Raw genomic sequence first — 26,007 nt, 5'->3', positions numbered from 1 at the left:
GTGTCTATTCCCAGCAGTAAACCCTAAGACTTTGAGGTAATCTAAAACTATGCTCCATGATGATGGACATTGTGCTGGCTAATTTTATGTCATCTATACACAGCTAGAGGTATCTGAAAGGACTGAACCTCAACTGAGAAAATGCCTCCATAAAATCTTATCAGGGGTAGGACATTTTCTTAATTAATATTTGATGGAGAGGGCACAATCCATTGTGGATGGTGCTGTCCCTGAGCTGGTTGTCCTAGGTTCTCTAAGAAAACAGGCTGAGCAAGCCACGATGTTCAAGCCAGTAAATAGCACCCTTCCATGGCCTCTGTATCAGCTCCTGCCTCCTGATTCCTGCCCTGCTTTAGTTTCTGCCTGCTTTTGATTATGAACTGTTATATGCAACTAAGCATGAAATAAACCCTTTCCTCCCCAAGTTGCTTTTTTTCCCCATTAATTTATTTTGCATCCAAGTTGCAGCCCTCCCTTTCTCCTCTCCTTCCAGTCCCATCCTTACAACCCCCTCCCTCACACTCTCTCCCCTTTGAGAAGGTGAAGCCTCCCTTGGGTACCACTCTGCCCTGGGACATCCAGTCACCCAGTTAGGGGAACAGGATCATAGGCAGGCAACAGAAACAGGGACAGCCCCCACTCCAGTTGAGTGAACCACATGAAGACCAAACTGCACTTCTGCTACATATGTGCAGGGGGCCTTCATCCAGCCCATGTATGCTCTCGGTTGGTGGTTCAGTCTCTGGAAGCCCCTAAGGGTCCAGGTTAGTTGACTCTGTTATGGAATTCCTATCCACTTCAGGTCCTTCAATTCTTACCCAACTCTTCCACAAGACTCCCTGAGCTCTGTCTAATATTTGGCTGTGGGTCTCTGTATCTGTTTGGGTCAGTTGATGGGTACAGCTTCTCAGAGGACAGTTATGCTAGGCTCCTGTCTTCAAGCATAACAGAGTATCAATACATTCAGAGTGTCAGGAATTGGTTCTTGATTATGGGATGGGCCTCAAATTGGGCCAGTAATTTGTTGGCCATTCCCGCAGTCTCTGTTCCATCTTAGTCTCTGCACTTCTTGTAGGCAGGACAAATTTTAGGTCAAAAGTTTTGTGGATGGGTTGGTTTCCTTATCCCTCCACTGGGAGTCCTGCATAGCTATAAGAGGAAGCCATTTTAGGCTCTATATACGCCACTGTTAGGAGTTTCAGCCAGAGTCACCCTCATAGACTCCCTGTAGCTTCCCCATCTCAGGTCTCTGGTATGTCCTAGAGATGCCCCACTCTCCATGAACCTGATTCCCCCACACATACACTTCCCCTCACCATTCCTTCTTCCACCCAGTTTCCTCCCTCCATCCACCATCAATGATTATTTTATTTCAGATTCTGAATGAGATTTAAGCATCCTTTCTTGGGCCCTCCTTGTTATTTAGCTTCTTTGGGTCTATGGATTGTACCATGGTTATGTGTACTATATGGCTAATATCCACTTATAAGTGAATACATACCTGTTGCATGTCTGTTTGGGTATGGGTTACTTCCGTCTATTTGCATGCAAATTTTATGATGTCCTTTTTAATAGCTGATTAGTAATCCATTTGTGTAAATGAACCACATTTTCTTTATTCATTTTTCAGTTGAAGGGCATCTTTCTTGTTTCCAATTACTGGCTATAAAGCTGCTGCTATAGTTGAGCAATTGTCCTTGTGATATGATGGAACATCTTTTGAGTAATGCCCAGGAGTGGTATAGCTGGGTCTTGAGAAATCACCAAACATACTTCCAGAGTGATTGTACAAGTTTTCACTCCTATCAGCAATGAAAGAGTGTTTTCCTTGCTCTACATCCTAACTTTTGGGCTAATACCCACTTATCAGTGAGTGCATACCATGTGTGTTCTTTTGTGACTGACTCAGGATGATATTTTCAAGTTCTATCCATTTGCCTGTGAATTTTATGAAGTCATTGTTTTTAATAGTTGAGTAGTGGGCTGGCGAGATGGCTCAGCTGGTAAGAGCACTGACTGTTCTTCCAAAGGTCCTGAGTTCAAATTCCAGCAACCACATGGTGGCTCAAAACCACCCATAATGAAATCTGGTGCCCTCTTCTGGTTTGTCTGAAGACAGCTACAGTCTACTTATTTATAATAATAAATAAACCTTTGGGCCAGAACAAGCAGTGCCCACTAGAGTGATCAGGGTTGACCAGAGCAAGCAGAGGTCCTAAATTCAATTCCCAACAACCACACGAAGGCTCACAACCATCTGTACAGCTCCATTAAAAAAAAAATAAATCTCTAAAAGAAAAAAGAAATATTCCATTGTGTAAATTTACCACATTTTCTGTATCCATTCGTCTATTGAGAGACATCTGGGTTGTTTCCAGCTTCTAACTATTATAAATATAGCTGCTATGAAAACAGTGGAGCATGTGTCCTTATTACATGTTGGAGCATCTTCTGGGTATATGCCCAGGAGTGGTATAGCTGTGTCCTCAGGTAATAATACTATGTTCAGTTTTCTGAGGAATCACCAGACTGATTTCCGGAGTGGTTGTATGAGCTTGTAATCCCACCAGCAATGGAGAAGTTTTTCTCATTCTCCTCATCCTCAGCATCCAAAAGAGGGCTAACATCCAGAATATACAAAGAACTCAAGAAGTTAGACTCCAGAGAACCAATATACCCTATTCAAATATGGGGCACAGAGCTAAACACAGAATTCTCAGTGAGGAATACTGAATGGCTGAGAAGCACCTAAAGAAATGCTCAACATCCTTAGTAATCAGGGAAATGCAAATCAAAACTCTGAGATTCCACTTCACACCAGTCAGAATGGCTAACATCAAAATCTCAGGTGACAGCAGATGCTGCTGAGGATGAGGAGATATTGGTAAAGATCTTTTTCCAATCTGTTGGTTGCCATTTTGTCCTATTGACAGTGTCCTTTGCCTTGCAGAAGCTTTGCAATTTTATGAGGTCCCATTTGTCGATTGTTGATCTTATAGCATAAGCCATTGGTGTTCTGTTCAGGAACTTTTCCCCTGTGCCCTTGTTTGAGACTTTTCCCCACTTTCACTTCTATAAGATTTAATGTATCTGGTTTTATGTGGAGGTCCTTGATCTATTTGGACTTGAGCTTTGTACAGGGAGATAAGAATGGATCAATTTGCATTCTTCTACATGTTGATTGNCAGTTGAACTAGCACCATTTGTTGAAAATGCTGTCTTTTTTCCACTGGTTGGTTTTAGCTCCTTTGTCTTGCTTTGTCAAGATCAAGTGGCCATAGGTGTGTGGGTTCATTTCTGGGTCTTCAATTCTATTCCACTGATCTGCCTGCCTTTTACTGTACCAGAACCATGCAGTTTTTATCACAATTGTTCTGTAGTACAGCTTGAGGTCAGGAATGGTGATTCCCTCAGTTCTTTTATTGTTAAGAATAGTTTTCCCTACCCTGGGTTTTTTGTTACTCCAAATGAATTTGCAAATTGATGCAACTTTCTAACTCTATGAAGAATTGAGTTGGAATTTTGATGGAGATTGCATAGAATCTGTAGATTGCTTCAGCAAGATGGCCATTTTTACTCTATTAATCCTGCCAATCTGTTAGCATGGGAGATCTTTCAATCTTCTGAGGTTTTCTTTTATTTCTTTCTTCAGCGATTTGATGTTCTTTTCATACAGATCTTTCACTTGTTTGGTTAGAGTCACACCAACATATTTTATATTATTTGTGACTCTCTTGAAGGATGTAGTTTCCCTAATTTCTTTCTCAGCCCATTGATCCTTTGAGTATAGGAAAGCTACTGATTTGTTTGAATTAGTTTTATGTCCAGCCATTTTGCTGAAGTTGTTTAATCAGCTGTAGGAGTTCTCTGTTTGAATTTTTGGAGTCACTTAGTATACTATCATATCATCTGCAAATAGTGATATTTTGACTTCTTCCTTTCCAATTTGTATCCCTTTGACCTCCTTTTGTTGTCTAATTGCTCTGGCTAGGACTTCAAGTACTATATTGAAGAGATAGGGAGAGAGTGGGCAGCCTTGTCTAGTCCCTGATGTTAGTGGGATTGCTTCAAGTTTCTCTCCATTTAGCTGCTCCTCAGTTCCTGTGTCCTGAGGGTTCCGGGCGGTCCCTCTAAGCAGAAGTGGTGGACTCACCTGTGCTCACAGGCTTGTCAGCACTTCTGGGAGACCAGCTGTCTCCTGGTGGTATTTGGGTATGGAGTGCTGTGGCACAGGATCAGCTCTGCACGAAGATGGAAACCACAGAATATGTTTTTAACTGCTGAGCCATCTCCCCAGCCCCTTGTAGTTCCTTTTTAAAATATATATTGATGGAATTGTTTTAGAGAAAAAATTAGCTACAATATACTTACTTGGTCTAACCCTGTTAATTATAGTGAAAAAAAATCCTGGGATCTGGAGAGAGGCTCAGTAGTTAATAGTACTGCTTTTGTAGTGGATCACTCACATTCAAATTCCAGCATTCATGTTGGACAGCTTAGTAGGCTCAGGGAGTTCCAATACTTCTGGCCTTTGGCACTCCTATTAATACCCACACAGGGCTAAACACATGCAAATAATTAAAAGCAAAATCCTTTAAAATCATAACTATTAGCTTTGAAAAAGAACTAGTGTTGCTTCCAGAATTATCAAAAATATCTGAAAATTCCCAAAATGAAGTATAATTTAGATTTTGAGGGTTTTCTTAAGCTTTAAAAACTACCAATATTACTGCTCATAAGAAGTTAAGTAGGGCTTTCATCCTTAAATCCTTACTTGTATTTTGTTTGGATTATCTAAATAGATTTGCAATTAGGAACACTATCTGATAACTAGATGTTGGGGATTATTTCTAATGCTTTGAATTAATCGGCAGTCTACTTGTCCTTGTCCCCGATTAGTTTTTGATTAATCAATAAAGAACCAATGGCCAATGGCTGGATGGAGAGAGAGGGGCGAAGACTAGGAACTGGGAGAAAGGAAGGGAGGAATTGCCATAATTCAGAGGGAGATGGATCAGATTTAGAGCTGCAGAAGGAAAATCCAAACAAAATGTAGGTTCAGAAGGAATGTGGGCCCCCAAAAGAGCTGCCCAGTAATGTCTTGGGCAGCAAAGTCTAGGGAGCTGGCCAGAAGGAGCCAGGGCAACAAAGATAAAATATAGACTTAGAAGGTGTTAAGCCAGGCCTGGTGAGATGGCTCAGCAGGTAAGAGCACTTACTGCTCTTCTGAAGGTCCTGAGTTCAAATCCCAGCAACCACATGGTGGCTCAAAACCACCCATATCTGACTCCCTCTTCTGTGTCTGAAGTCAGCTACAGTGTATTTCTGTATAATAATAAATAAATCTTTGGACTGGAGCTAACAGGGAGTTGGGCCGACCAGAGCTAGCAGAGGTCCTGAAATTCAATTCCCAACAACCACATGAAAGCTCACAACCACCTATACAGCTACAGTGTACTCATATATGGAAAATAAATAAATAAATCTTTAAAAAAATAAAAAGGTATTAAGTCAGGTTACAGGAGGGAAATGTGTGCTAGCTGTAGGAAGAATTAGAACTGCCCAGCCTTTGAATTAGTCAAGGCATTTTAAAATTAACTGGCGTGTGTGTGTCTGTCTCTGTCTCTGTCTCTGTCTGTCTGTTCGTCTTCCATTTATGAATCCAGATAGCTCCTGGGCAGGTGCATGAGTGCGACCTGCTAGGAGCCAAAGTGGTATAGCCCATTACTTCTACACTAGATAGTTGAGTCTTTGTGTTCTATTGTTTTAGGTTTATTCCAGGATGCAGATCCATGCAGTGATCAAGGCTATCATGCTAATCCAGGTGCTACTGTAGAAACTCTCATGCCAGAAAGGAAAATTCCTTTTCCACAAATTATCCAAACAAATGAACTTCTGTTTTATGAACGATTCAGAGCCTATCAAGATTACATTTTAGGTGAGTAATTTTTTTTCTTAAAGTTTTTTTTTTTTTTTTTTTTTTTTTGCAAGTAGTTTGTCCACAGATTGTCAGTTCTGAGAAAGTGGATTCAGATGGATTTATTAACTTCTCATCTAAACATTTCCAATTCTTATTTAATTTGTAGCTGACTGTAAGGCCTCTGAGGTAAAGGAATTCACAGTCAGCTTCTTGGAAAAGGTCCTTGAACCATTTGGATGGTGGGCAGTCTGGCACACTAATGTGTTTAAGGTGTTGGTTGAGGTAAGTTGAATTCTCTTAAAAATATATTTTGCCAAGCTGTCTTCTGTGTTTCTGACTTTGTTTCCTAGGTCATGGATTGAATTAATCTGTTTCTTTTTAATCCTCCTTGGACTCATTAATCATTTTTAATAGTGAAATTTTAAACTAATTTTTAAGGGTTAAGCATTCTAGTTTTAATAATACATGGCATCCTCATACATGTGTGACATACTTTGTTCTCATTTGTTGTCCTCCCCAGAAACGCCCTCCAGTTAGTTTTGATTTCTGCTTATCACATGTATTCCTTTACCCTTTCTATTTTATGCCTCCATTAAGATATTTCCCTCCGGTTCATATTTCTTTTTAAAATTTTATATATTTTTATGTATATTAATTGTGTGTGTGTGTGTGCCTGTGTGCACGCACCTGAATATTTATGTAGAAATCAGAGGACAACTTATAGAAGTCAGTTCTCTTCTTCCACGTTCTAGATTCAGGGGACTGACCCCAGGAACTCAGGTTTGGCAGGAAGCACTTTTATCTGCTGAGCCTTGCCAAACTCTTTCTAGATTCTTGACCACAAATGTATAACAGAATTTTTAATAACTTCATTTGGTATTTTACCTATTTCTGTATCTGAATTCAGCAGTTGAAAATTTGTATTATTTTGGAGGCCTCCTGTTACTTTACTTTTTCCTATTGCTTGTGTATTTTGTGATGAAAGTTACACATTTGTAGATTTAGATAACTTTTCTGGTTTTACTTGGAGATTGTACATGGACATCTTCCTGGTTTTAATTCCCAATTAAATTTAATCCTTTCATCGGGTTTTAATTCCCAGTACCATTCAGTGAGGAGAACACAGTTCTGATAGCTCAACACTAAAGTGTAGAAGATATAGAAATACACTTAAAATTGATTAAAGCCCGCTAATGTATCACTGATGACCATAAGCCAGACAGTGGGAAAATTCATGTAGAATGTGTTATAAAGTTAAAAATTATTTAGGATAAATGTGTCTCTAATGCATTAATGAGGTGAAAGAAAGGGGCTGGGAAAAGAAAGAAATAGAAGAGAAGCAAGGTCAAATAAATGAAAAGAAGATGACAGTTGAGTGAGAGAAAGGAGCAAGTGATTGAACACAAAAAGGAGGGGGGAAACCCTCGGGAATGAAAAAGTTCATAATTACCTAAATATATGGAGAGGAGTAGAAATTAAAATATTATTTAAACAAAAGCACTAAATATTTCTAAAACTATAGGACAGAATTCAAAGTAGGGAAGAGAGACAAAAGAAGGGGAAAATGATTACCCTTTAATGAAAAAAGTTCACAAATTAGGTGAAGATAGAAAGTGAAGTAATAAATTATTTTAAAAACTTTAAACATTTGTCTTAGTCAAGGTTTCTATTCCTGCACAAAGCATCATGACCCAGAAGCAAGCTGGGGAGGAAAGAGTTTATTCAGCTTACACTTCCGAATTGCTGTTCATCACTAAGGAAGTCAGGACTGGAACTCAAGCAAGTCATGAAGCAGGTGCTGATTCAAAGGCCATGGAGGGATGTTCCTTACTGGCTTGCTTCCCCTGGCTTGTTCAGCCTGCTCTCTTATAGAACCCAAGACTACCAGCCCAGAGATGGTCCCACCCACAAGGGACCTTTCCCACTTGATCACTAATTGAGAAAATGCCCCACAGCTGGATCTCATGGAGGCACTTCCCCAACTAAAGCTCCTTTCTCTGTGATACCTCCAGCCTGTGTCAAGTTGACACAAAACTAGCCAGTACACCATTTTTAAAAATAAATGAAATAAAAATACATCTGATATTGTATTAAAGACAAAAGGCTGAGGGACAGCAAAATATAATGGGAATAATAATAATAATATAATAAATAATGTTGGAACAGCTTCTTTCTAAGTCCTCGAAAACTGGAAAATGTCATATGCATAGGATGGGAGAGGTAGATGGTTACTGGGCTTGTGTACCTTTATCTTTCCTTTGGCTTATGCTGGTGTTGAACCTATATTTTACAGTGTCTGGAGTCCACCAGATATGTCTTCTCTTTAGTAGTTTTTCTTTGTGTTACCTGTGGACTGTGCAGATTTTTGTCAGTCTCTTGATGTTTTCCAGTTTATACCCATGAGGTAACTAATGTTCTACTTGGGAGTTATCTCTCAAATGTTTTAAGAATGTAAGAAACAACTGGAGCACTGAACTCTTATATAGGTCTATCTTGTTTGTACATTAGAAGTCTTTTCAGATTGCTGGAGAGATACAAGTAAAGTAGACTATTGAAACATTTTGGAACTCACAGCAGTAAATGACAGGTAACTAGAGGTTGATAGCCCTGTTGAGTTTAGGCTTAGGGCAGTGGAGCTCTAGGGTTACTTTCAGTTGATTACTTCTGCTTTTGTCAGCTGAGGATGGAACTGCTTTACTCTATGCACTTCACTATTTGAATAGAACTCCCTGCTGCTGGCACTTTTCTGCTTTTCAACACTGGGCCATTCTGCTCTCTATAGCTGGGATTCAGAGCTGTCTGTCTATCATCTGGAGTTGTGGCAGGTTAAATTCTGACTTTCTTTATTATAATTGTTCCTCATAATGAGGCCCCAGTTTTAGCTCAGTTCTAAATAAGTAACATTTTGCCGGGGTTGTGCCCTCCCAGTCATATCGAGTAACAGTAAAATTCTGGAGAATCACTGCTTTACCGAAACTCAAAACTGGTTTTGAAGTTTGTAAAAACTGTGGTCTTGTTCTGAAAGTCAGACTCTCATTCTCTTTACCAGCATCATCTGGCTTACCTTTTGAAGGAGACTCCTGTTTTCCCTCCCACTGCTAGGGAACCTGAGTTGCCTATCTTTTTCTCAGTACACTTCAGTTTTTCTCTTACTGCCGTTTTAATTTCTAGTGCTGATCCTCCTTTTTTTAAAAAATACTGTCATTTTAAAAATTCTAAGTGTTTTCTTTCACTGTCTCACCAAGGCAGTTTTCTTTCTGAAATCTTACCCATAAGTCCTCTTGTTTATTTTTCTCCTTGATTTATATTCTGAGGATAAAAGCCATTTTTGTTTTGTTTGTCCTTAGAAGGCACGCTGACACATTACATACTTTTAAAAAGTAGGTTATAAATAGTATTTTATACTGTGTGTTTCCACTTTGATTTCTGAGTATTAAAATGAGTCACATTTTGAATTTCAGGTTACAAATGTGGACTTTTCATCATTGAAGGCAGTAGTAAGGCTTGCAGAGCCATGTATCTATGAATCTAAATTGAGCACTTTTACCTTGGCCAATGTGAAGGAGCTTTTGGACCTGAAGGAGTTTCATCTGCCTCTGCAGGAGTTGTGGGTGGTATCAGATGACTCACGTGAATTTCACCAGATGGCACTTGCAATTGAGCATGTCAGGTAGAAAGGAACATTGATAGAAGTAACCTTGTAGCCAAAACTGCAATTTAATTGAAGAAATCCTTTTCTTTTCCTTTATTTTCTTCTCTTTTCTTTCCTTTTTTTTTTTTTTCTTTTAAATCCTGTCTTGAGGCTTGAACCTAGGACCTCATACACACTAGAAAATGTCTTTACCACTGAGCCACATATCCATGCCATAGGAAATCTTTTAAAAATAAAAAACAAAAATCTTGATGTCTTAAATTTTTATCCTATTATCACTTCAAACCCAGAAAAAAGTTGAAAAAAGTAGTACATGAAATTCTTGTTTATCATTAAAATTCTTCAAATGTTTACAAAAGATAAATCTTAATTTGATTCTTATTGATTTAGAAACTGACTTAAAAGTCATGGATGCTAAGGCTTATGATTGGTACATTTTGAATGTAATAGGACAGAAAAAAAGTTGAAAAGTAAGAAAATAAAAAAAAGTTGTATACTACTAGTTGGAATAGTATATATCATTTTCAAGAATATGTCTAACCAGAAAGACTATTTTCTCATGCTACTTTGAAGGTTCTTAGAGGATGTGTTCCTGTATCTTTTTTTTTTTTTTTTTTTTTTTTTTGTAGGTGGTGGTGTCCCTTTAAATGAAATAATGTGTGTAATATCTGGATTACTAAAAATACTTTATTTTTTAAAAAGATTTTATGTGAATTTGCATTTTGCCTACATTTATAAATGTACACCACATATATAAATGTACACCTGGTAAATATGGAGGCATTTAGATCTCCTGGAACTAGAGTTATAGAATCGTGATGTTAGTGCTGGGAACTGAAACATGGGTCCTCTGCAAAATCAGTTAGTGTTCTTAACTGATGAACCATCTCTTGGTATGCTTTTAAAATCACTTCAGATAAATTTTTATCATAGTTCATGTTATAGTATATTTCTGTGTATCTGTGTGTGTGTGTGTGTGTGTGTGTGTGTATAAGAAGTTTTGCTTAAAACGGATATATATGACTACCTTTAATTGGACTCTAAAATCTTAATCTGATTTGCTGAATAAAAAAAGAAAATTGTATTATTACTTAATAATAAAGGCATTTTGGGTTTTTTTGGGGGGGTGTTATTTTAAGATTTGTTTTATTGTTTGTTTGTTTGTTTGTTTTATGTCTGTGAGTACACTGTTGCTGTCTTCAGATACACCAGAAGAGGTCATCAGATACCATTACAGATGGATGTGAGCCACCATGTGGTTTCTGGGAATTGAACTCAGNACTTCTGGAAGAGCAGTCAGTGCTCTTAACTACCAAGCCATCTCTCCAGCCCCAACATTTTGTTTTCAAAATCTATTTAATCTATGTACATGCTAGTATTTTGTCCTTTGCCTCTTTAAAGTATAGAATATAAATACAACTCTTCTGTGTTGATATAATAGGCACTGATATACTCATTCTTTATGATTAAGCTTTGTCTAAACAAGTTTGTCTTTCACAAATAAAATTTCAAAGAAACATATTTGAAAAGATACTAAAAATAATAAAATTAGATGTATACTTCAGGAATTGGAAGATTAGGTGCTTTCAGTAATATTGTTTGGTATTTCTAATTTCTATACCTTTAGTGGCTTAAGCTGGTTTTTTTCAGTCCTCCCTAACACCCAGACTCACTATGCTCAGATTTACCTTATTAATTAGATATTTTTATTTCTACACCGAGTACTCAATATCAAAACAAAATAAAACAAAACCAAAAAAAAAAGTGATTATCACCCAGACTAACATACATGATTGGAAATGGCAATGAGTGCTAAATTAGAATTAATATATTGACATTGTTATGGTTGTTTCTTAGGGAAGTAACATATAAACTTGAGTCTGGAAGGTTACCTGGGCAAGGAGGATGGGTCCAGAATGTCTGTGATATTAAGATACTGAAAGGCCTGGACAATCATAACATAGTCCAGGGGTGCTGGATCTGACATTTTTGTAAGTCAAGATGCATAGCTTTGTCAGCCAATTAATCAGTTCTATAATAGAACATTGGAAAGGCATTGCAAAGTTTTCATTGTTTGGAAAATATGATCAGCTTTGTGTTTTTAAAAGTTCACTTAAGCTTCTTTTTGTTAAACAAAAGGAAGGAGATAGGATAGGGAGTTCAGTTAAAAGGTGTGGGCAGTGGACCCAAACATAAATGCTTGTACTAGAGTGGGGTCATTGATAGGGCAGGTCAGAATTTGAGTAGATTAACTGGGACTTGAACATCTAAACAGGCTGATATATAACTCGTATGGGGAGCTAAGGCTTATTCGAGGTTTCTGCTTTGAAAAAACAAACTCTCAAGGAGATGTATAGTGAATGATACATAAGTATCAGGTACTGTATTGGTATGGGTAATAATTTGAGCTAGGTATGAAACTTAAATATATTTACCAGGCGGAAAAAGTGAGAGGCATTTAACCAACATGCTACAAGAAATTTGAAGAAGTATAAAATTGGAAGTTTTCATGTAAGAACTCTGAAGCAGAAGTGTTTTAAAGATACATTCTAAAAATGAATTGCTAATTTGCCTGAGATTTATTTTGAAATAATCTAATATCAAGATATGGGAGAGAAGAGGAATATGTGAGTTGGATAGAGACAGGAAAAGATTACCTGTGAACTGACTTTTTTTGAAGCTGCTATTAATATTATCTATGTTTTCTTCTGCTATATATTTTTGAAATCTTTCAAAAATATGTTAAAACATCTAGGTAGTTTTAAGGAAATTATGGATGTTGTCTTCCCCTCTGAGATCCTGATTTATTGATTTAGATTAATTTTTTGTTGTTATTTGTTTAAGATGTACTCACTATGTAACTTTGGGACCTAGGACTTGGTATGTAGACCAGGCTAGCCTCAACTCATGGAGATCTACTTACTTTGTCTCCAAAGTATTGAGATTAAAGGTATACACCACTATCCAGCTAGGAAATATAATTTTTAAAAGTATATACCAGGAGATATGTGTAGCTGTGGTTGGGAGCTAATGTTTTATATTAAGTTCCTGCATCATCTCTCTTACTGCTTTAATGAAAAGCAATAAATTTTATCAGTAAGTCCCAGATTTATCTCTCTATTTTTTGGGTTTTTTTTTTGGGGGGGGGGTTGTCTGTTTGTTTGTTTTGTTTTGTTTTTCGAGACTGGGTTTCTCTGTATAGCTCTGACTATCCTAGAACTCACTTTGTAGACCAGACTGGCCTTGAACTTAGAAGTCTGCCTGCCTCTGCCTCCCGAGTGCTGGGATTAATGGCGTGCACCACCACGCCCGGCTCATATCTCTATTTTTTATCCCTTGTCTCTGGAAGGGGGAAAAGGCTATATTGATCTATTCACTGGACATGACTCATTTATAACTCAAATCAGCATCTCATCTGAAATACATTTAAAGCACAACTTTTATTTAAATCCTAATTTCTTTCTTTACTACCTAAATAAATGGCACTGCCATCTGTTAAGTTATTCATGGTTAATAATAGTTGTGATCCAATGAAAATCTTGCTAGGACTAGTGACCCACACCTATAATCCCAGTACTCCTGAGGCAGGAGGATTAGGAGTTCAAAGCCAGCTTAGTCTACAGAACACTAGCCCCCCCCCCAGTTAAAAAAACAAAACAAAACAAAACAAAAGCAGATCACCCTAATAGCAGTATTACAATATTGTAGAGAAACTAACTTATTTGAAGGTTTTACTTTGTATGACTCATGAGTATCAACTGTAGCAAATGCCCAACATTGATATGTCTTATAATGTGTACTTGATGTGTTAGTAGGTGGGAAATTCTAGCTGCTAACACAAAAAAAACTGTTATGAAATAAAACTAAAGTTTTATATCCCATTGTTAAGACAAAATACCCAAACAAAAGCAACTTCTGAAAATAGAATTTCTTTTAGCTTACTGTCCCAGGGACTGTATATACCATCATAGTAACGAAGGTAGTATGATGCCATCCCCAAACGTTGTACAGGCAGTATGGATGCAGAGAAATAACAGCAGGTACAGCCGAGTTAAAACCGAGTACTCAGTATTTCTTTCTGTAAGACCTTATCTCCTAAACATCTTTCCAAACATTGCCACCTGCTGTGGACCAAGTGTTCACCCACATAAGCCTATTATGATGGACATATTTAAACCACAACATCTACCCTTTTGAGCCAGTGGTTGAATTTTATTGATATTAAGCTTCTTTTCAGATTTTTCTACAAAAACATCTGGAGGAGTTGGGATGAAGAAGAGGAGGATGAGTATGATTATTTTGTCAGATGTGTTGAACCTCGATTAAGATTGTAAGTATTTATTACTGATGTGATAGACACACATTCAGGAGATTCATAGGCCAGAAGTAGATTGGTGTACAAATAGTGCATTTGTGACAAGTTACTAAATAAACCTTGTGAGATAAAACAGATACCTGCATTGTGTGTGTGTGTGTGTTTCTGTTTTGTTTTGAGATAGACTCTTTCTATAGCCCAACCTGAGTTTGAACTTGTGATTGTCTTCTCTAGTTTTTCAAGTATTCTGATAATAGAGGTGCCCCATGCCATACTATATTTATAAACTAAATTTAAATGAGTTTTAAGACTATCTAGATTAAAAGCTTGTAAATTTGAATTGTTAGGAGCTAGATCAATCCAAGGCTTCCTCAGCATCCCCCAATGAAAAGGGGGGCAGGCAGGTAACTCTAGTTCAGTGTCCTTGTCCAGTGGCAGATGTGGCAAAATCCAGAGTATGAATGGGACCAGAGTCAAAAGAGTTATGGGTTTAGGTCCTGGGAACTTGGCTTTCCCCTCTAAAGGGATATGGTTATCAGTAGCAAGGCAGTTGTATCTGAGGAATCCTATGTTTTCTATGCCAGCATTATCTCTGCTGACCTTGGCCATTACCTCCTTACAAACAGTATATGAGATGCTCTGCTTTTTAACAAACTTTCTTGGAATAAGTCATTAGCTTATACAAGACCCCTTGGTTCCAACAATATGTCTTCTGTATTTTTCACTCCATGCCCTCCTCCTTGACACTTAGCTATTTGAGACCCTTATTCCAGCATGTTTGGTTCACTGAATAATATTCAACTGAGATAGCACATTAAGATTCTTGAATATTGGTAAGAGACTGAATATTTTCTGTTTATTCTGGTTCCTCTTAAACAGCAATGATTGATTTTTATAAATGTGAAGTTTAAGTGGTGAATATCATATGTATTTTGCACATTCGATCTTTACCTGGAAAAAAATTGTGTACTAATTTGACAGTCTTGCATGTGATAACAAGGATTAATTAATATAGCATTGTATACTGGCTAATGGGACAACCTAAGGGAAGTTTTTTTTTTTGGGGGGGGGGGGCTATGGAGAAGAAAATATGACACTTCATTGAAAAAATGGAATGATAGAAATGTTGACAGATGGGAAAAGCTCCCTGTGCTGATACGAGAGTGCTGTCAACAGGCAACATTTAAATGGAATCAAACCATAGTCTTTATTTTATATTTTATGTATTTCCCTTTTTAATTCAAAATTCACTTTACCAAAATGTAGGAATCTGAAATATGAATTATTTCCAAACTATGGAGTATCCATATAATTTTTTAAAAAGCCAATTAACATGGTTACAGAAGAGCCTGGTCTTCATAGCTTGGTTGATCTTATGTGTCAGTCAGTTTTTGTGTTTGAAAAGTGGATTTGCAGATTATCTTTAGATGCATATAGGTTAACTAAAGAAAGGCAAGTCCATTCTTTTCTAGTGTCTTCTAATATTTGAAAAGCCAAGAAATTTGTTTTCTTTAAAATATTATTGAGTTGCTAGAGAGATGGCTCAGTGACTAGGAACACTGACTACTCTTCCAGAGTTCCTGAGTTCAATCCCCAGCAATCACATGGTGCCTCATAACCATCTGTAATGGTATCTGATGCCCTATTCAGTCACTAAAATTTGATATGGTTTTCTTCTCCCATCTTAATCAGAGCATTAATGATTTAAAACAACAAAACTCTTCTCCAAAATAGCTAAGACAATAGTTCTTAACATTTAATATATATTAGTTTCTGTAGAGAAACTTAGAAAATACATTGTGTTCTATAAACCAACTTAATTGTTCTGATTAGGAGCCAGGGAATTTACATTTTTAGGTGCTCCACAGATGAGTATATTAAGTTATGGTTAAAACCTCTGGTCTAGGGCTACTTAGTATATTTTTAAGTGAGAAATAAAACAGTTATTTAAAATATATATCTATTGGTTAGGCACTGGGAGAGCCTCTCAGGGAACAGCTATACCAGGCTCCTGTCAGCAAGTGCTTCTTGGCATTAGCAATGGTATCTGGGTTTGGTGTCTGCAGATGGGATGGATCTCCAGGTGGGCAGTCTCTGGATGGCATTTCCTTCAGTCTCTGCTCCACTCTTTGCCCCTACATTTCCTTAATCAGGAACAATTCTGGGTTAAAATTTGTGGATGCAGGTGCTGGCAACCAACCATTAGACTGAGCACAGGCACCCCAATGGAATAATTAGGGGAAGGAATGAAGGAGCTGAAGGGTATTGCAACACCATAGGAAGAACAATATCAACTTACCAGACCCCCCAGAGTTCCCAGGGAGTAAACTACCAACTAAAGAGTACACATGGAGGGACCCATGGCTCCAGCTGTATATGTAGCAGAAGATTGCCTAATCTGGCATCAATGGGTGGGGAGGCCCTTGGTCCTGTGGAGGCTGTTCCCCAGAGTAGTGGGATGCTAGGGCCATGAGGCAGGAGTGGGTGGGTGGGTGGGTGGGTAGGGGAGCACCCTCATAGAGGCAGGGGGATGGGGGTTTGTGGAGGGGAAACTTTGAAATGTAAAAAATAACCAATAAAATAAATAAATAAACCAATAAATAAAATAACCAATAAAAAGTATATATGATGACAGTAATAGTGTACTTACGTTTTATATTTATTTTCTTTTTTTTGTCACCTTTTACCCATTAATTTACCCATTCGCTATATCTAAATACTTTTTACATTTTTTTTTAACCTAACTCTTTTCTTTGTTGAGTTGGGATGGAGGTCTGTTTATCTTCTCAAAGAACTAACTCTTGATACATTAATACTTTGTATTTTTTTCTCTATCTTATTAATTGCTACTTTAATTTTTGCTATTTTTCTACATTATTGAATTATTAAGTAATTATCATTTATTATTTCATAATTATTAATAATTAAGCAAATGATCATTAAGACTTGTATCATCAAGTCATTTATTTGTACTCTTTCTGATTTTCTAATGTAGGTCCTTGGGGCTATAAAGTTCTCTCCTAGAACTGCTTCTAATGTGTCTCAGAGGTTTTATGGTGTTGTTCTTTTGTTCTTATTTAGTTTCAGGGATATTTTTATTTCTTTGACCAGTTTGCCATTCAGTAATGAGTTGTTTAGCATCTATGAGTTTATACATTTACCAGAGTTTTATTTGATTCAATTTTATATTTAAATGTTTAGATAGGATAATGAGATTGTTTTAAGTTTCTGTATTAAAGTTTTTTTATTGTGGTATATGAATTCTTTTATGCCATTTTGAATCATGGAGTTTTTGTTTTGTTTTGTTTTAATCATTCAACTACGGCAGAAAGTTTTTTTCTGGGTACAATCTGAGTTGACAGTTGTGGTCTTTTAGAACTTAAGAGTGTACTTCTTTTGCCTCTTCCTTCAGGACTTCCATTGAGAAGTCAAATGTTGTCCTGGAGTACTTTCTTTTATATGTCATTTATGTCTCCTCTCTTCTAGCTTACTATATTTTTCTTTGTCCTGTATAGTGTTTTGACTATGATATGTTGTAGAGTGTTTAATTTTCTGGTTTTGAGTAGTTGGAGTTCTTTGTGCTTCCTACCTATATGATTGTGTTCTTTCTTAGTTTGGAAATTTTTTCTTCAGTGATGTTGAAGATCTGGACCATGCCTTCAGATTCTTCTCCTTCTTCTTTGCCTATAATTTCAAATTTTGATGGTATCCCACATTTCTGAGTTTTTTTTAACTCTTTGATTAAAAATAATAATCATTTCTTAGCTTATTTTTTTTTTCTAGACCTGCTCTGTATCTGAGAGTCTTGCTATCCAGTCTTCTGCTTGATTCATATAATTGTAAGGCTTTTCTCTAAGTTCTCTAATTGGAATACTGAGTTTTTTCATTCCACTTTCACTTTGACTTATATTCTCTTAAATGTTTCTCTTTATTGAATTGTTTTCAGATCTCAAATTATCTTCATTAAGCTGTATATTTAAATATATTTTCTTGTATGTTACTCAAGTATTTGTTGTTATCCTCTTGGAGATCAATCAAATATTTGTGCCTTTAATTTTTTTATGAAATTTATGAATATTTGTCTAAATTCTTAGTTCATCTCATTAGAGAGCACTTCTGTAGGACCAGTAGTTTGATGGGAGACATGCTATTTTGACCTTTCATGTGTTTGTTTTTACAGTTTGACCTGGGCAAGTGGACTTCTTTCTTTGGGTGTGTGTCTGATGTGTGAATCTGGCCTTCTTTAGATTAGGCCAGGCCTGGAGATATGCCTCTAGAGCAAGTCCAGATGTAGCAGGTAGATGAGCTGTTTAATTGGACTAGGGAAAGATGGCTCCTAAACTACAAGTCTGTAGCTAGTACCAGAAAGGAGGTTATCAAATGAAGATGGTTCATGAGCACAGCTCTAGAATTAGGATTATGAATTTGCAGCTGGTGGGGAGGGGTGAGGTAAAGCCCAGGGAAAGGGAATAAAAAGCTTACCCAAGAATGTTAGGAAAATATACTAGAAAAGGTAATGGATTTCAATTTGCTTTTAAACTTTCAGGTATTATGATATACTTGAAGATCGAGTTCCCTCAGGACTTATTGTTGACTACCACAATATGTTGTCTCAATGTGAAGAAAGTTATAGAAAATTTTTAAATCTGAGAAGCAGTTTGTCAAATTGTAATTCTGATTCTGAGCAGGAAAATATCTCCATGGTGGAAGGGTTAAATTTGTATTCAGAAATTGAACAGTTGAAACAAAAGCTAAAGCTTATTGAGAATCCTTTGTTGAGGTATGTGTATTTTTGTCGTTCTTAATTATTTAGCATGTCATCTTTCTAGCTATCTTAGTGAGAACTGATGGGTTTTCTTGTTTTTTGAAAGATATGTTTTTGGTTATCAGAAGAACTCTAATATCCAAGGAAAGGGTACTCGTCAAAATGGCCAGAAGGTCATCCATGTGGTTTCCTCCACAATGAAGACAGGTCTACTTCGATCTCTACTCAGGGACAGGTTTTGGGAGGAGTCTTGCAAAGAAGAAACGGAAATTAAGGTAAAAGAAGTTATTGCTCCAAATGACTATTTTTGATTCACTCCAAACTTTTACCAGTTCTCCAAATAATTATAAGAACTTAATGGAGCTGGTTTTCTGTGAGATCCAAGTTGTAAGAGCACTGTTCTTCAATGATAACACACGTTGTTAGCTGCCTGTCACTTCAATGACAAGCACACAACTGGACTAAGAGCTCTATAAAAAAGACAAAAAGTTTCAATTTTTTGTTTGTTTGCTTTTTGAGACAGGGTTTCTCTGGGTAGCCCTGGCTGTCCTTGAACTCACTCTGTAGACCAGGTTAGCCTCGAACTCAGAAACCCACCTGCCTCTGCCTCCCAAGTGCTGAATCCCATCATGTGCCACCACTGCCTGGCTTCAATTAATTGTCATGTGATGCATAAAGGCACTTGAAGTACTACCTAAGTGGCTTTGGGGAATATATTTTTTACAATATGCTATTGTTTTCTAGTTCCATAGTGATCTGTTGTCTGGTATAAATGCCTGCTATGATGGTGACACTGTCATTATTTGTCCTGGCCATTATGTAGTTCATGGCACCTGCTCCATAGCTGACTCCATTGAGTTGGAAGGTGAGTATGGAAGATCATAACCAAACTTTCATATGTAGCAAGTAAACAGTAAGTTGTAATTAGCGCCAAAACTGAATCAGCCCATCTGATTTCATTTTTAGTTTTGGTTTATCCTCTCTACAACATGTGCCTGTCACTATCTCCTTATTCCCTATAAGTGTCAAACCTTTGATCCCCAATTTTCCTTCTACTTTCATATCACATGTGTTGTATTATTTCTCACACCTTTCTCCCTTAAAGCTTTTTCTTCCTCTCATTGGTCCTTTTCTAGTTTCATGACAAATGCATACATCTCCTCTCACATAAATGCAAATACATAAAAATTAGAACACATATAAGAAAGAAAATGAGGTGTTTGTCTTTTTCAATCTGGATTACCTCACTTAATATTTTTACTTCCACTTACCTGTGAACTTTATAATTTCATCTCTTTTATAATTGAATTGTATATATGTACCATAATATGTGTAGTGTGTGTATGTACAACAATTTTTGTTATCCATCATTAGTTGATGCATATCTATTCTGATTCTTTTTTTTTTTTTTCAATTATAACTGGAACAGAAATAAATACAAATGAGCAAGTATCGCTTTAGTAGGTTTGGAGAGCTCTTTGGGTGTATGTCCAGGAGTGGTATAGCAGGGTCATGTTAGTTCTATTTTTAGCATATTGAGAAAATCTTCTACACCCTAAACCCTGTGCATAAGAATTCTCCACATCTTTCACCAGCATTTGGTATCATTTATTTTCTTAAGGATGGCCATTTGACTATGGCAAAATGAAATCTCATGGTAGTTTTAATTTGCCTTTTCCTAATCTCTAAGAATGTTAAAGACTAAAGATATTTATTGGCCATTTGTACTACTTCTTTGAATACTCTCTATTCACTTCTGCTCCAAAAACACTTTGTTAAAGAGACTATTTTTGGAATCTTTGTCAAAAATAAAGTGATTGTAGTGGCATGGGTTTATATCTGGATCTTATGTTCCATTGATCTACATGCCCTACATGTGTGTGTGTGTGTACATGTACACAAACCAACACCATACTGTTTTTGGTAAATGGTGATGCTTTTTTCTTTAAACTCAATGTTGCTTTGGCTTCATTAGTACTCTTTTAAAAATTAAAAGAGGTACTTACTTACTTTTTTTCTTGACAGTTTCACAAATACTATGTGTTATAATTTTATTCATCCTCACTCATTACCTTCTATCATTTTCCTTCTTTTATTTGAACCACTTTTTCCTATATAAAACCCTAATGAAACTTACCCCTATCCTCTCCAGCATTCATTAGCAGTCATCAGCTCCTCAGGAAGGATTAAAGTCTCGTGGAAACCTTATCTATCCATGATGAAAAACTGAAAGGCTTAGTCTTATATAGGCATCTATAAATTCTGTTTGTGCATGGCTGCAATGGCCCTGGTATATCTGGATGGTAGCATTTCTTCACAATGTCAATTGTTAAATTTTGTTGTGCCCTGACTTTTATGGTATCTCCTCAGCTTTAGATAGTGGTTATTCTGCAGAGGTTGATATAGATGTCACTTAGCAGTCACTCAGCACTTTGACAAGGTATGTCTCCCTCTGCAAAGGCTAAAAACATGTTTAGAAGGCAGTTGCACAACATGTTTGTTTTGTAGACAGAGGTAGTATGCTCTTCCCTTGGGACCATGAGCTCCTCAGCCATAAAATTTCAACCAGGTTTAGAGTACCAGGTACAGGAGTAGCCTTCATATCCATTTACAAAGCAATTTGTTATTCCCAAAGTCATCATGCTACCATTGTATTAATGAGCATATCCTGTCTGGCAGGTGTGTTTTATCACATGTGTAATCTACAATTAGGTGAGACTGTTGATAAGATTCTTTCTTAGCAGCCTGGATAGTACCTTCTGGTATTGTGAACCTTAGCCAGCATAGAGGGCATTTTCTGCACAGTTCCTATCTCTTTCTTTGTGTCCTACACCAAAAGTATTTTACTCTCAAGTTCTAAGAGCATTGACAATAGCCTATGTTCTTTTACTGACTTCCGAAACTTTTCTGTCCTACAAGTCATAAGATAGTATACCGTCTCTGGTATTGGACTCTTATTTAGAAGCTTCTTTTTTTCTTATTTAAATTCCTATAATTATTTTTTATCATCATCATCATCAAAGTAATACGTTTCCATATAGCTTTTTTATGCTTCCTCAGTTTTCTTTCCTCATTCCCTATCTTCCCAGTATCCCTATATCCCTGTCCAAACCCTTTCATGCCTAGTCCCCCACTTTCATGTCCTTATATTTAACTACCTCCTCCTTCCCTCTGACCATGGAATCTTTCTTGCCTCTATAAAGAATTAAATTCAAATTTAAAAAATAAATTAAAATTTGAAGTTATGTATTCAAGAAAAAAATTTTGGGTTTCCCTTTGTGAGCCTAGGCTACTTTACTCAGTGTAATACTCTCTATTCTATCCATTTTCCTGCAAATTTACTATCTTCCTTTCTTATGGTTGTATAGAACTCCATTATGCATATGTGCTTCATTCTCGTTGTTCATTCATCAGTTGTTAGACATTTAGATTATCTTACTATGTTTGTATGTAGATGTTTCTCTTCATTCTTCCTAAGTGATTTTACTCTCTTCCTTAGGATATGGTCTACCAGATGATATTGTCATAGAAAAGAGGGGCAAAGGAGATACTTTTATGGATTGCACGGGTATGGATGTTAAAATTTCAGGCATAAAATTTATTCAGCATGATTCAGTAGAAGGAATCTTAAGTAAGTATCTGGGTGTAACATGTGTAACAACATTTAAATGATACCTCTGAAAAATATCCTATTGTCTAATTTTGATCTATACCATCACAGTTTGTACAAATTTTCTACTTTTCCATTCAGTTTTGAAAATATTAGCCATATTAACTTTCATTTTAACTTTAATAAACTTTCTAGTTTTCCCTTATGTAAAAATCATTTTAACCTTTATATTAAATCTTTATTGAATAAAAAAATCATTAATCTTTTACTTACTGTTTTTTTTCTTAATAACATGAGGACCATATGTGCTTGATTATTGAGAGTAGGTACTGAAAAAGCAAATCTTTATCATTAATATGCAAACAATGACATGTAGAGTTTGAGTTTACTCATCTTAGCAGGAAGCCTGTCCGCTCTAGGAAAAGGTTTGGCCTAATTGTTTATATTTGGAATTCCCAAGAGATCATAGAATTTAAGTTTTATGTTTTTATTACTGCCCATAGTATGACATGTTTTTACCCACATGTTGCTTTCAAATTTTATGGTGAATTTTGTTTTTAAGATTGCTGTCAGCCAGTTGGCTGCTTTCAGCAAATTATTACCACATCACACACATAAACATATACATTATATGGTGAGAGACATGAAGTAGTATATAACTTACGGTTAAAGCTATGCATTCACTTAAGTTGTAAAAGCTCATTGCATGGTAAGTTCAAAACAAGTTGGTTACACTGTTCTCTTAAAGGCCGATGTGGTGGTTTAAATGAGAATGGCCCCAAATTGGCCCATATATTTGGGTGTTTGGTTCCGAGTTGGTGAACTATTGGGAAAGATTAGTGGGTGTGGTCTTGTTGAAGAAGGTGTGGTTTCAGAGGTGGGCTTATAGATTTCAAAATTCCACACCAGGCTGAGTCTCATTCTCTACCTGCTGGCTGCTGATCATGATGTAAAAATCTCTGGTACTTTTTCAGCACCATGTCTCCCTATCCACCACCATGTTCCCCACTGTGATGATAATGAACTTACCCTCTAAAATTGTTAATCTCACACATACATTTTAAATGCTTTCCCTTATAAGAGTTGTCTTGGTCATGATATCTCTTCACAGCAATAGACCAGTGACCAACGCACCAAATTAAAAGTAAGCAGCTAAATACACAACAGAATAGGTTTAATGCCCAATCTTAACTGATCTCAACATATATTATTAACTTGGCTGCAAAGTGCATCAAAAGTTAAGTCTTATGCTGGGCGTAATCCCAGCACTCAGGGGGCAGAGGCAGGCGGATTTCTGAGTTCGAAGTCAGCCTGGTCTACAGAGTGAGTTNCANGACAGCCAGGGCTANACAGAGAAACCTTGTCTTCAAAAAAAAAAAAAAAAAAACTTGTCTTTTTTGGGTTAAGAGACATTTTTATAAAGAGTTATCACAACGTCTAATGCTAGCTTTAAACTGTTTCTGATATTGATATATTACTTAAAATAGTTGAATATTTTTGTTACAGTCATTCACCATGGCAAGACCACACTGGAAAACTGTGTATTACAATGTGAAACCACAGGAATCACAGTGCGCACATCAGCAGAACTTTTCATGAAAAACTCAGATGTATATGGTGCCAAGGTATTGCTTTATCTTTGGAAAGAAGTATGGTGTTTAAGTTTGAAATCAATCAAATATGATACCAAGATGTAATCTAGTATTTCTTTAACAAAAATCAGACACTTAATATCTCCTAGTCATCTAAAATGTAAGTAGTCATTAAAATATACGACCACTATAGCATTTTATAAACAGGGCACTGAGAATAAAATTGATTATCTAATGTTCTCAATGGTAAGCCTTAAAAAGTATAGACTCTTAAGATTATACTTTGTGAAACTGAAGAAGTTGTTCAGTGGTTAAGAGCATATACTGCACTTTGAGAAGACCCAGATTCAGTTCCCAGTACCCATACTAACATCTACTTGTGACTTTAGCTCCAGAGGTCCTGACATCCTTTTTGTGAACTCTGGGCACCTGTAGTCAAATTCTCACATTCCTACACACAAACGTACATATATAACATATAATTTTAAAAATCTTTTTATAAGCTCATAACTTTGTAAATAAGTTTCTAACAATTGAAGCTATTACTGTACATGCTTAAGAATTTCACACATGAATATATATATCCACCTCCTTTTCCCTCTCCAATTCTTCCCCTACCTCTCTACTACTTTTCCCTCCCAACTTCTTATGTTTCCTTTTTTAAACCCTCTATATCCATGTACTGCTACTTATATACATATGTGGTTTAGGGCATGAGCCGTCTTAAGCTTGTATGTTTAAATACTTGTGTCCAACTAATGATTGAGTCAATGGTCATTTTGAATAACTATATCTTTCAACAAAATTGTTAAATAATTTATTAATATGATCAAAAAGGTTGATTTGTCTAGAATGAAAATGTGTAATTATTAAGTGTGGCACTCTTTACTCCTTATATATGTATGTCTTTATAAGTGAGTGTATGTGTAATTTTATGTATGTGCTAGTATGTATCTCTGTGAAGTGTAATGTGTGTGTTTGTATGTGTATATGTATGCTGAAGTACACATGCATATTTAAGATAGTAGTTGACATTGAGTATCTTCCTCAATCACTTTTACAGTATTTTTTTGAAGTAGAGTTTCACTGGATGTGGAGCTCAGTTAGTCTGGCTGATCAGTGAGATACAGTGATCCTCCTGTTTCTCTCCTCCTAAGACTGGGGTTAAACGTTCACTCTATTGTGTTTGGAATCCAAATATTTCATGCTTGTATTGTAGGCATTTTAGTAAACAAACAATTTCTTCAGCCCCGTGACTGAATTTTTTGGAAGTGATTTTATAGTATTTCTTGGTGCCCCAATATTGCTTGGTGGCAATATGGATTAGAACTGCCTAATGAAGGCCAGCAAAATGACACTGGGTTAGATGTTTACTGCTAAACCTGAAAACCTGAGTTTGGTCCATGGGAACCAAAATTATGGAAGAGGAGCATTGATTAATGTTGGTTGTAGGTGCCACAGTAGAGAGAGAAACTCACCAAGATGATTTGCAGAAGAAGCAGAGTGGTCCAGCTTTCCTGGAAGACTGACCATGACTTAGTTCACTCCAGTTACTTTTATCCAATCATTACACAAAATTAATTGGGACTGGGAAAGGGTCTACTTACCAAAGTTATTTTGTCCTTGCTGCCCAAGAGAGCAAATCTTGATTCCTTTTTATCATGGCTGTCCATAATCAAAAGTAAGAACACCCAAGTTTGCCAAGAATGTTCTAGGACTAGGGTTTATGTGGGTGCAAGCTCCCATGTAGTGCCAAGTACAGACCTTCCAGAGAGATGGCATCTCTTCAAGGTTAAAATAGTCTCAAAACCATTTGTCACCCTCTACCGATTAACCTAAGTATATAGCAAAGGCTTTGCTGAAACATTTCATTTAAGGGCAGACACAAAGGCTTTACTATATATTTCATTTAAAGCCAGACATAAAGGCTTTATTGTGCATATCACTACAGGAGAGAACCAACTCCTACAAATTGATTTCTGACTTCCACAGACATACCATGGCATATATACACTCACGTTTGTACAGTCACAGACATCCCCAATATAAATAAATAAGGAAGGAAGGAAGGAAGGAAGGAAGGAAGGAAGGAAGGAAAGAAAGAAAGAAAGAAAGAAAGAAAGAAAGAAAGAAAGAAAGAAAGAAAGAAAGAA

The 26,007-nt window shown here is 36.6% G+C and overlaps 1 protein-coding gene across 1 annotated transcript in view; it reads left to right on the top strand.

Moving 5' to 3' along the window:
* Shcbp1 (SHC binding and spindle associated 1) overlaps positions 1–26,007 on the top strand; it is a 34,554-nt gene that overhangs the window by 4,469 nt on the left and 4,078 nt on the right. The window contains exons 2-10 of the mRNA XM_021219675.2: positions 5,771–5,938; positions 6,087–6,202; positions 9,382–9,590; positions 13,810–13,902; positions 18,434–18,667; positions 18,759–18,927; positions 19,397–19,517; positions 22,152–22,283; positions 23,769–23,887. Of these exons, the coding sequence (XP_021075334.1) occupies positions 5,771–5,938; positions 6,087–6,202; positions 9,382–9,590; positions 13,810–13,902; positions 18,434–18,667; positions 18,759–18,927; positions 19,397–19,517; positions 22,152–22,283; positions 23,769–23,887 (1,361 nt within the window). The remainder of the gene's footprint in view (positions 1–5,770; positions 5,939–6,086; positions 6,203–9,381; positions 9,591–13,809; positions 13,903–18,433; positions 18,668–18,758; positions 18,928–19,396; positions 19,518–22,151; positions 22,284–23,768; positions 23,888–26,007) is intronic.

The sequence above is a fragment of the Mus pahari genome, chromosome 19 (assembly GCF_900095145.1).
Source record: "Mus pahari chromosome 19, PAHARI_EIJ_v1.1, whole genome shotgun sequence".
Lineage (NCBI taxonomy): Eukaryota > Metazoa > Chordata > Mammalia > Rodentia > Muridae > Mus > Mus pahari.
This window is presented reverse-complemented; position numbering and strand designations above follow the sequence as displayed.